The sequence below is a fragment of the Cucurbita moschata genome, unplaced genomic scaffold, assembly GCF_002738365.1.
Source record: "Cucurbita moschata cultivar Rifu unplaced genomic scaffold, Cmos_1.0 Cmo_Scf00045, whole genome shotgun sequence".
Classification (NCBI taxonomy): Eukaryota; Viridiplantae; Streptophyta; class Magnoliopsida; order Cucurbitales; family Cucurbitaceae; genus Cucurbita; species Cucurbita moschata.
The window spans coordinates 51,333-63,670 of NW_019268561.1; the positions used below are offsets into that span (position 1 = coordinate 51,333).

General features: G+C 36.5%; 1 protein-coding gene across 1 annotated transcript; it reads left to right on the plus strand.

Annotated features, from left to right (window-relative positions):
• Positions 1-5,497: 5,497 nt before the first annotated feature.
• Positions 5,498-9,861, plus strand: LOC111434592. The gene is made up of 3 exons (XM_023072044.1): positions 5,498-7,526; positions 7,901-8,568; positions 9,639-9,861. Exons 1-3 carry the CDS (start codon positions 5,540-5,542, stop codon positions 9,753-9,755), a joined length of 2,772 nt encoding a protein of 923 aa, XP_022927812.1. The 5' UTR covers positions 5,498-5,539; the 3' UTR covers positions 9,756-9,861.
• The last annotated feature ends 2,477 nt before the right edge of the window (positions 9,862-12,338 follow it).

The following is a 12,338-nucleotide window of genomic DNA, read 5'->3' on the forward strand; positions in this document are numbered from 1 at the left end:
AGTCAAACTTCCAGTTTTTCTTTTAAAACTATAATTTTTTAGATTTTATTGCATCCTGACGGCCCAATCTCAAGATAACCATGAAAAAAAACCCCGAAAAATTGAAAAATGTTGGCGAAGTAAACTCGAAAGGGTAATTTTGTCATTCTGCCACTCATTTAATTAAGATTTTATAAAGGTAACCATTGGGGAGCTCCCGATCCAATCACTTAGAGTTCGATTTCGGCAAATTTCCTTCACAAAAGTACTCGGAACCACGAGGACATTCAATCTGAACATTTAAAAAATCGTCTAAATCCATTAAGAAACGAGGAAGATCGGGAGATAAGAGATTCAGATTTTCGTTCTCTGTATTTCTCAAGATTTGTGAATTTTCAATTAATTAGGTTATGAAATTTAAGAACGGTGTTCCATGAAGAATTTCACATACTTTTTGTGAAGAAATCTTTAGAGAAACTGCACTGAAGTCAAATTTACAACGAATCTCAAAGATGTAGTTTTGCACCTATTTATAAAATAACTATGTGTCTCTATGATTAACGAAATGGATTTTAAATTGTTTTGATGGAAAATTGGATTAAAACTCTTGAAGAAACCGAGTTGAATTGAGTTAAGTTGAAAAGTTTAGGAGAAAAAAGAATAATAATAATAAAACAAGATTGAAGGAGACACCATCATGAACCTAATGGGAGATGCGTTGGCCAAAAGCATTGGACGCACATCAAACGGCTAGGCAAGAAACACATCTGCCAATGCTTGGGCACGTGTCGATCAATAAGCGGAGGAATGCTTCAGCGCTTGATGGGGACACGTGTCGCATCATCAGAGGGAGGCTCGAACCATGCTCCAAACTAATTCACTCCACACTTGCACCAATCTAACTTGACCTGACTCAACATGGAAAACACCTATGTGTGTGCATCATGTGTCGCGACAAGAACACGTGTAGTCCTCCCTTAGGCGCATTTGTACTCACAAAGGGGTTGCGCGAATAGAAGTTGTTCAGCTGTGCGTGAAGTTGGTAAGAGCGTTTAAGGTGGTTTTTCAGGCCTGTTTCGTTTCTCGTTAGACTGTTTTCACCCCAATTTTATATTGACCTTAATTATTTGAATTAAGACCCGCGAGTAGAATTTTAGAATTTTTGAGCTTCTAACTAGCGAAAAAGCTAGCTTAAAAAGGCATGCACAATTTAAGGAAGTAGTCCTTACGGATGCTTCTCAAGTAAGAGTTGTGCAAATATTGCTGGTTTGTACTAGCATGCAAGCATCTATTGCCCAAAGGGGCTAAAATAGGTAGGGGAGAACTCTAGAAAGACAACTTGGATGTGAATGTTATGTATGTTAAGAAAAACTAGTGAAATGAAGGTAGAGTAAAAATTTAAATTGCATGTCTATTTTAAGGCTCTCAAGGGAGGAGATGTTTGGGATTTGTGCTCGAGGTTGTTCATGAATGTTATCAATTGGTTGAGCTTGTATGAACGTTTACATTATGCTTTCCATCATTTAGGTGATTGATAGGAATATCTCCCAACCAAACCATGCATGAGTGAACAAAGTTAACATTATGGTTCTAGAGCTTGTGCATTTTTTACATTGACCTAGGTCATTACGTTTCTAAGAGACCAAGCACCTTAGAATTGTGAGCGACCATTAGAGGTCTAGACTAGAGTGCATCCATAGATTGGATTAACCATGAGGATCTAAATTCGAGCCTCCTAAAAACATGAGATGAGATTTAAACTGTCTAGACAACCCTAAAAACCTAGTAAACCTCCACGACAAAGACGACTATGAAAACTTAACAAGCCTAGTAGTAGGGTCACAAAAGTCTCTGTCTCCTATCTTCTTCGGCATGCCTTTAGCGCTAGCATCGCCAGCCAAGTGGTAGGAGGTTCAGAACCATTGAGAAAGGCATAGGTTGAATATTATAGTGTGTGGTGCCGTATATGGTGGAAATGTTTAGGGTTCTCCTAAAATGGAACTCTGTGCTGTAAAACCATCCTAGGAGGGGGCGTGTGACCACACATGAAACCAAGGAACGAGCAAGCATACAAGGTCGTATCCCCACGTTTAGAATAACTCTATGGCCCTAGGGAAGGGTTTGCTAATTAATCTTCCATAGATGATGTTCACACTAGCTAGATGTCATACTATGCTAATAAATTTGATGAGGTAGCAATTCAACAAGATTACTAGTAATTTGTTGGTGTAGCTATACATGTTAACTAAGTCTATGAATAGGAAATAAATTCAACTGGAGATGAGATTTATCGTCTAGTAGACCTGCGACGTTAGAAATGGGTGAACCACCTCTAGACCCATAGTAGGTTTGTGATGGTCATGAGATTGGTTCGAAAGTTTGAGGCCTTCCCATAAGCTCAAAATATCTAATTTAATTTGGTCAATTCTTCTTAACGCTCAGAGAAACCTCCGTTGTAACTTACCAGGATAAGAGTAGTTACTTATTGAACATTTTTATACCCATCTCTTTCTCCATTTTTCTCCGATGTTCACAGGTTACTAGTCAAGGTAGTGGAGCGTTCAAGAGCTGTCCGGTCAAACAAGGGTAGTCTTGGAGTGTCAATCCATCTTAATATTTTGGGTCTTCTATATTTTGTTTGAAGTTGTATCTTGAACCCATATTCCTTTTGTAATAACTCTGACTTAGATTTATTTAAATGGTGCCCTAGTTTGGTTATTAAAAATTTAACCTTATTTTTATTATTATGTATTTAAAATTTTACTCTTATTATATTATACTATATTTTTATTTTATTTTATCTCGTCCTTTTAACCACGGATTTTAAGTCTCGAAAAGAGGGTCATGATTGTAAAAAAAGAAGAAACGGGGAAAGAGGAGAGGTTTGATTTTCTTATACGAGGAGAGGTTCGATTTTCTTATACAAAAAATGAGAAAAATTGTCTTCAACTTTCATATCCAACAGGTTCGATAAGTTTTTTGGCCAAGTATCCTTACAAAAAAAATTTCGAATGATGTTTTCTATTGACCTAGGCTTTTGAAGCATCGAAATCGATCAAAAATCAAGGAAGAATAAAAGGTATGATTGATGGGTTCAAGAATACCATTTTCCTTAGGTTCGACCATTTAGGCGTTGGAACACTTCTCAAATTATTTCATTTGGTTTAAGAGAATATTTGAAATAAATTTTGTGTAGGAAGTGGACAGAGAAGATGCTTGGAAGATCTGTTTTCAATTAGGGTCCAAGAACGGTAAGAATTAAAAAAAAAAAGGCAACTTTGAATGCACTTGACATAATTGAAGGAAATTAATTTTTTTTTAGGTTGGTAGATTGAAACTCTTCAAATTTGATAGAGGACTTGTTTGAATAAGTTACGTAGGATGTTGGTCATTCACTTTCGAGTAAAAGTAAGATGCTCCAGTATAAGTATAGAAAGGTTCAGTAACCTATCTAGACCTCGAAGGAAAGAGACGGACTAGAAAACCGCTCGAAATTTTGAGGCCTCCCAAAGACTTAGACAACCATAGAGATTAGGCCCAAACTTTTTGGAGCCAAGAGGAAACCTCGTGGATACATACTAGGTTAATGATTTGATGAGACCGTACAAGTAGGTTACTTACTCAGGGTTCTTATACTAGCCCATTTTCCTTTTTTTTTTTTTTTCTCGTGTTTGCAGGTAGTCAAATGAAGTGGGAGAATATTCAAGATCTGTGCAGTCAAGGAGTGGTCATCCCAGAGCATCGTTATTAAATCTTTCCATATTCATCCTTAACATATATTTCTTACATGTTATTTTTTTTTAATCTATTTATTTATTTTTATTTTGCTGCTCTACAATGTTTTTGTATGAGATTTCAAAAAAACATGGCTTTAATTATTATTTTCTAGATATTATTTTTAAGACTATATTATGCTTTCTTTTCATGCATCGAGTAATATACGGGTACGTTATACCAAACATCTAAACATTGTATTACATTTTACAATTAAAAGTTAACGGTGAAATAAGTAATGAATGATAGAAGCACACTTAAACTATACGTTTTTTATAAAGCCTAAAAAATTTAAGTTGACACAGTATAAGAAAAATGTTCAAGTTGTAAACGAGCTATTTATTGCGTATATTTATATTCTCACTCGCTCTACTTTTTCGTTCTTGTATATGGAACTTGAGTATCGATTGACGATGATGGCATGAAGGAGTTAGTACACTATGGAGTCTAATGAGTTGATATAGTTTTTGTTCTCGAATTGGGAGGTCGTGTAAAGCGGTTTTGAATTGTATAGTATTTGGAACCTTGATTTTGAAACTAATTTATTTTACACTTATTTGAAGTAATAACCCATCATCTACTTAGAGAGATCGGATTGATGTACTAAAGGTTTCGTGTATAAATTTAAACAAAAATGAAATGTAGAGTAAACACAAAAATAATCTTTTTTTTTTTAGAAAAAAAGATCCATTTTTAAAATTGCACGTTTTCTTTTTTTCTCGAGAAATTAATTTTTTAAAGAAGAAATATGTAAAACATTATGGTTTAATGTTTAAAAGAAGTGGGTCATGGGTTTTGTATGGTCAAAGAATATTTTGAGTATATGAATTTAAGGTCAAAGAAATATATTCCATTCAAACCAACGAAAAGCTGCAAGCATCATAGAAAGAACTCATTTATGCACCCGATAAACTTAAGTGAACATACTCGATGTAAATTTTCCATAATAAACTAGACTTCTAATCGCCGCTCATGATCTTGGAGTGCAAAGTCTACTGAAAACATTTTGATCTAGGTTAACGTGTAAATCGCACTAGCTGTAGTCTTATAATCTTAACTAAGTTCTCTGATGCAAATGCATGCTTTGCTAGGGAGATATACCAATCGGTTATCCAAGCACATAATTCATAATTTAAACTTCGTCTGGATCATATTTGGGATCTAAGGAGATATCTTGGATTTTAAGGGCGGTTAGGTGATTTAACGCAGATTTCTAGCAACAAGTTGATGTGCAGCTCTGTGCACAAGTCGTGGTTTAGATTGAAGACGGCTCTGTGCACAGGTCATGGTTTGGTTAACCTAACTCTAACGTAGAGCTACATAAACATTAATTAAGTCTCAAGGAAACAATGTAGCACATTAGGTGTAACAGACCAAGTCTTTTCCTTTTTGGGCTTTTCCTCTCGAGCTTCCCTTCAAGGGTTTAAACCGCGTCTACTAAGTCAAAACGCGTGTACCATGAAAAGATTTCCACATCCTTATAAATAGTGTTTTGTTCTCCTCTCTAACAACGTGGTACATTACATTACGTTATGGATTTAATTTTAAAAGAAGTGAGTGATCTAAACAATGAAGAATATTAATCTCAAGTATAACAATCTTGTAAGTCAAAGAACCATATTCCAATGAAAAGAACATCAATCTTATCTTTTAAAAAGCATCAATCTTATCGTCTTAAACTTTGATTCCACATTCAATGAGTTCTATAAATACCCACAGCTACTAACCAAACAAAACCACAGCAAAGAAGCACAAAGTTTCCTCATACTATATATCACACTAGGCCATGAGTGTTGCAGTCAAGGTTTGCGGCCAAGTACCGGCTGAGGAGAAGTGGATTAAAATCCCCGATGTTAGTGGCCACTGCGTGCAAGAGGTCGCAAAGCTTGCGGTGGAACAGTTCAACGTTCAACATGGACACAGTCTTAAATACGAAAGCATTCATGAAGGATGGTATTGTGAACTGGGTCAAAACAACCTAAAGTACCGTCTTCATATTAGGGCGATAGACTTTCTTCAACGCTCTCTCTTGTATGAGGCACTTGTGTTCGAAGAGAAACCTAAGTTTGAAAGAATCAGAAAGTTGATATCTTTCGTCTATATATTGAATCCTGGACACTATGTTGGGCCGGTAGATCCACCCAAAGTATTGAAGTGGATTAAAATTCCTAATCTTCGAGTGCCATTTGTGCAAGAAGTATCAAATTTTGCAATTGATGAGTACAACAAAAATGGATATGGCATAAAATATGTTGAAATCTACGACGGTTCGTATGCGGAGATGGGTCAAGACAACATAAAGTTTCACGTTCGTATTAAGGCGAAAGATTTGTTTGGACGTTTGTGCAGCTACGAGGCTTTTGTTCTCGTCAAACATTTGTTGTCTAAGAAAATCATGATTTTCGAAGGTTTTAGGATTTGTGATCCAATAAAGATTGTGCCCGAGTGGATTCTAATACCTGATTTGAAGGCGCTTGGCTTGCAAGTGGTTCTAAAGTTTATGCTGGAACAGTTAAAACTTAAATTTGGAGATAGGTTGAAATTTGATAGCATTTATGAAGCTTGGTATTTTGAGTTGTGCCCAAACAGCCTAAAGTATCGTTTCCATGTTAAGATGGTAGACTTTTTGGGGCGTTCTTTCAAAATTGAGGTTATTATTATCGAAGAGAGACATGACTTTCGAAGAATCTTGAAGCTGGACTCTATCAGTTTCATAGTAATTCCCGGACCTTCGGAGAAGATGTGGATAAAAATTCCTATTCTTCTAGCACCATTAGTGCAAGAGTTAGCAAACTTTGCCGTGGATGAATATAATAAAGGCGGAGAAGGCCTAAAATTAGTTGAAATCTACGACGGCTGGTTTATGGACCTGGGTCAAGATAACATAAAGTTTCGTCTTCATCTTAAGGCGAAAGACTGGTTGGGACGTGTACGCAACTATGAGGCTGTTGTGCTTGTTGAGGACTTTATCTCCAAGAGAATCAAGATTCTCGAATCTTTCAAGTTTTTAGGTCCACCGTTGCTTCCACCCCGGTGGATTCAAATACCTAATCTTAAGGAGCCTGGCTTGCAAGTGGTTATAAAGTTTATGTTGGAACAGATCAAAATTAAATTTGGAGATAGTTTGAAATTTGATTGCATTTATGAAGGTTGGTATTTTGAGTTGTGCCCAAACAGCCTAAAGTACCGTTTCCATGTTAAGATGATAGACTTTTTGGGGCGTTCTCTCAAATTTGAGGTTATTATTATCGAAGAGAGACGTGACCGTCTAAGAATCTTGAAGCTGGTCTCTATCATTATCATAGTAGCTCCTGAACCTCCAGAGAAGAAGTGGATAAAAATTCCTGTTCTTCAGGCGCCATTAGTGCAAGAGTTAGCAAAGTTTGCCGTTGATGAATATAGTTCACAAGGAGAAGGCCTAAAATTAGTTGAAATCTATGACGGCTGGTTTATGGACCTGGGTCAAGATAACATAAAGTTTCGTCTTCATCTTAAGGTGAAGGACTGGTTGGGACGTATACGCAACTATGAGGTTGTTGTGCTTGTTGAGCAATTTTTCTCCCAGAGAATCAAGATTCTTGAATCTTTCAAGTTTTTAGGTCCACCGAGTGTACCCAAGTGGATTCAAATACCTAATCTTAAGGAGCCTGGCTTGCAAGTGGTTATAAAGTTTATGTTGGAACAGATCAAAATTAAATTTGGAGATAGTTTGAAATTTGATTGCATTTATGAAGGTTGGTATTTTGAGTTGTGCCCAAACAGCCTAAAGTACCGTTTCCATGTTAAGTTGATAGACTTTTTGGGGCGTTCTCTCAAATTTGAGGTTATTATTATCGAAGAGAGACGTGACCGTCTAAGAATCTTGAAGCTGGTCTCTATCATTATCATAGTAGCTCCTGAACCTCCTGAGAAGAAACCGTCTAAGAATCTTGAAGCTGGTCTCTATCATTATCATAGTAGCTCCTGAACCTCCTGAGAAGAAGTGGATAAAAATTCCTGTTCTTCAGGCGCCATTAGTGCAAGAGTTAGCAAAGTTTGCCGTGGATGAATATAGTTCAAAAGGAGAAGGCCTAAAATTAGTTGAAATCTATGACGGCTGGTTTTGCCGTGGATGAATATAGTTCAAAAGGAGAAGGCCTAAAATTAGTTGAAATCTATGACGGCTGGTTTATGGACCTGGGTCAAGATAACATAAAGTTTCGTCTTCATCTTAAGGCGAAAGATTGGTTGGGACGCATCCGCAACTATGAGGCTGTTGTGCTTGTTGAGCACTTTTTCTCCAAGAGAATCAAGATTCTCGAATCTTTCAAGCTTCTCGGTCCACTGGTTCCAGGCGAGTGGATTCCAATACCTAATCTCAAGGAGCCTGGCTTTCAAGTGGTTATAAAGTTTATAGTTGAGCAGCTCAAAATTATATCCGGAGATTGTTTGAAATTCGATAGCATTTATGAAGGTTGGTATTTTGAGCTGTGCCCAATCAGCCTAAAGTTCCGTTTGCATATTAAGGCGATAGACTTTCTGGGACGTTGTCTCAATTATGAAATTATTATTGTCGAAGAGAAACGAATTTTCAAGATGGAATCTATCATCGTCATATCGTCTCCTGGACACTGCGTTGGGCCTGTGGATCCACCCAAGGTCGAGAAGTGGATTAAAATCTGTAATCTTCAGTTTTCGTTCGTGCAAGAGGTATCAAAGTTTGCGTTGGATGACTTCAACGTTAAATCTGGAGATAGCCTCAAATACGATGGCATTTACGATGGTTGGTATATGGAGATGGGTCAAGACAACATAAAGTTTCGTATTCATTTAAAGGCAAAAGACTGTCTNAAATACCTAATCTTAAGGAGCCTGGCTTGCAAGTGGTTATAAAGTTTATGTTGGAACAGATCAAAATTAAATTTGGAGATAGTTTGAAATTTGATTGCATTTATGAAGGTTGGTATTTTGAGTTGTGCCCAAACAGCCTAAAGTACCGTTTCCATGTTAAGTTGATAGACTTTTTGGGGCGTTCTCTCAAATTTGAGGTTATTATTATCGAAGAGAGACGTGACCGTCTAAGAATCTTGAAGCTGGTCTCTATCATTATCATAGTAGCTCCTGAACCTCCTGAGAAGAAGTGGATAAAAATTCCTGTTCTTCAGGCGCCATTAGTGCAAGAGTTAGCAAAGTTTGCCGTGGATGAATATAGTTCAAAAGGAGAAGGCCTAAAATTAGTTGAAATCTATGACGGCTGGTTTATGGACCTGGGTCAAGATAACATAAAGTTTCGTCTTCATCTTAAGGCGAAAGATTGGTTGGGACGCATCCGCAACTATGAGGCTGTTGTGCTTGTTGAGCACTTTTTCTCCAAGAGAATCAAGATTCTCGAATCTTTCAAGCTTCTCGGTCCACTGGTTCCAGGCGAGTGGATTCCAATACCTAATCTCAAGGAGCCTGGCTTTCAAGTGGTTATAAAGTTTATAGTTGAGCAGCTCAAAATTATATCCGGAGATTGTTTGAAATTCGATAGCATTTATGAAGGTTGGTATTTTGAGCTGTGCCCAATCAGCCTAAAGTTCCGTTTGCATATTAAGGCGATAGACTTTCTGGGACGTTGTCTCAATTATGAAATTATTATTGTCGAAGAGAAACGAATTTTCAAGATGGAATCTATCATCGTCATATCGTCTCCTGGACACTGCGTTGGGCCTGTGGATCCACCCAAGGTCGAGAAGTGGATTAAAATCTGTAATCTTCAGTTTTCGTTCGTGCAAGAGGTATCAAAGTTTGCGTTGGATGACTTCAACGTTAAATCTGGAGATAGCCTCAAATACGATGGCATTTACGATGGTTGGTATATGGAGATGGGTCAAGACAACATAAAGTTTCGTATTCATTTAAAGGCAAAAGACTGTCTCAGTCGTGTGCACCACTATGAAGCTCATGTGTTTGTAAAGAACTTTCTCGGTCAAAGAATTAAGATCGTCGAATCTTTCAAGCTTATCGAAAGGAAGTGTTAGAAACTCTCCTCTTCGTATCATGTAACATGCGAGGGTTACTAAAAACCGCATGGCTATCTATAAAGAAATAGTCATGCGAGAATGAAATAAATCTTTTTTAAGTATACATTCCTCCGTGTCCAACATCATACATCTATCAATTTTTTATACTATGAAGTCTTCCTTATTAGATTAATCGATAATTAAATGTAAGGACCCGAAATTTTCTACTTAATTTAAGATCGCTACTGTATACATACCATAAATATTGAATGCGGAAGACTTCGTTTACATTTCATAAAACATAACTTTTATCTTAAAACACAGTCATGGACTTACGTGTTTCGAGAACATCTTTAAAACGACACATCAAAAGACTAAACAAAATGAATAAGAGTTTAAGTTAAAAACATCCTAGTCTAGCCTAAGTCTTAGAAAATAAATACCACTACCCTATGCATGTGCCATGGGAGTTGCGATGCCGTCGTCAGCCGTACGGGAATGCCTTGCCTTAACCTGAAAAATGTAGTAGCACGAGGCTTGAGTATTTCTAGAATACTCAGTAAGTGACGCCCTATCGGGGTTATGTAACAATCACATGCAATGAAATGATGGGACCTGTCTTTCGTTTTGTTTTCCTACGGTGTTGTCCTAACGGGTAATCGTGGACGTGTACCATATACTCTACACAGCCCATACGTGTGAGTATGGGCTCAGTAGCTAGTTCTTACACCGTTGGGCCACTTTCCTTATCCGGTGGGCATACTCTGGGAGCCCCTTATGCCGGGACCCGTTAAAATTAGTAACTGTCACGGCAGTGCTATGCAAAGCATAATGATCGTTGTCCTGCCATTGGATGTACACGTCCGTACCCTCGTTGTCCTGCAAAGCATAATGATCGTTGTCCTGCCATTGGATGTATTAGAAAGTAGATACAACCCTTTTAGTCTAGGCTTTACTACTAGTATTTACCATTTGTGTTTACCTTTCCCCCTATATTTAGGTTGTCAAATTTTTTTTTTTTTTATTTGTTGCCTTTTAATTCTGTTCTGATGTATTTCAAATTTACAGTGGATCTCTAGGTGTTTCCTATTTCCTTATCTCAGTGTTTCCTATTTCATTATCTCAGTGTTTCCTATTCAGAAGTTTTCTTGGCCATTTTATCTTTAATCTATTCATTTGGCTACCGATAAAAAATTAATCTAATATTACTAATCTTACGTGATTTACTAGAATCGTATAAATGATTGACATTTAGTTTCTAACTCAAGCTCGACCATTGTAATAATTCAATGAAGATCTAAGTCTAATTGGTTGTGATTTCTAAAGAATAGGATAAAAGAAAATGAAGATTTAATATATACCTGTTGATCAAATCTATCCTGTAAATCTCTGCCACTTTCAACTGGGGCTATTCTCTCTCTTTTTTTTTTTTTTTTTCCAAGTAAATTTGACTATTGTTTTTCTGTTTCTTCTTGCTATTATTTTCATAAGGATGGGTTGAGGAGAGATAATTGTGGGAAGGGATGAAAGGTTAGTGGAGAGAAGTGGGGAAATGTTGTTTTATTTATTATTATTATTATTTTGAGTACTTTTTATAATTATTTTTATTTATTTATTTATTTTTGACTATTACATTAAAGTTTAATATAGGAAAGATGGTTTCATGATGAATTAAGTGCCGATAAAATAGATATGGGAATTATTTTTAGGATGGGTAGATTATAGGATTTGGATTTAATATGATCAATTTCATAACATTGGAAAATGTAAGAAAAAAATGCAAAGAAGATGATTGAATGTAACGCTAGACTGGACGAGCTATGTGTAACACACGAGCTCGAGAAGTATGGAATTTTATGATATTCTATTAAATTTTAAAACTATCAAATTTTATTGAAAACTTTAGAGGACCGATGAGGTAGAAGAGAAAAATACTTGGAAGAATCCCACGAACTCAAGAAAAAGGGAATAAAGTCAACTTTGGAGGGTAAAACGGTCTTTTCAGCCCCTCGCTATTTAAGGGGTCGGTGTTACCCTAATACAACCTTAATTAGGTGGAGGAAGAGGAATATAATTTAACAACCCACCCACGGCCAGATGACAGTCAAACTTCCAGTTTTTCTTTTAAAACTATAATTTTTTAGATTTTATTGCATCCTGACGGCCCAATCTCAAGATAACCATGAAAAAAAACCCCGAAAAATTGAAAAATGTTGGCGAAGTAAACTCGAAAGGGTAATTTTGTCATTCTGCCACTCATTTAATTAAGATTTTATAAAGGTAACCATTGGAGAGCTCCCGATCCAATCACTTAGAGTTCGATTTCGGCCAATTTCCTTCACAAAAGTACTCGGAACCACGAGGACATTCAATCTGAACATTTAAAAAATCGTCTAAATCCATTAAGAAACGAGGAAGATCGGGAGATAAGAGATTCAGATTTTCGTTCTCTGTATTTCTCAAGATTTGTGAATTTTCAATTAATTAGGTTATGAAATTTAAGAACGGTGTTCCATGAAGAATTTCACATACTTTTTGTGAAGAAATCTTTAGAGAAACTGCACTGAAGTCAAATTTACAACGAATCTCAAAGATGTAGTT

What these genes read in the sequence shown, in the direction of transcription:
- LOC111434592 (XM_023072044.1), top strand. Translation starts at nt 5,540, where the DNA reads ATGAGTGTTGCAGTCAAGGTTTGCGGCCAAGTACCGGCTGAGGAGAAG. An exon ending in CCCAAACAGCCTAAAGTACC is followed by an intron (nt 7,527 to 7,900) that starts GTTTCCATGTTA and finishes GCCTAAAATTAG; the next exon opens with TTGAAATCTATGACGGCTGG. An exon ending in AGTTTCGTATTCATTTAAAG is followed by an intron (nt 8,569 to 9,638) that starts GCAAAAGACTGT and finishes ATTCATTTAAAG; the next exon opens with GCAAAAGACTGTCTCAGTCG.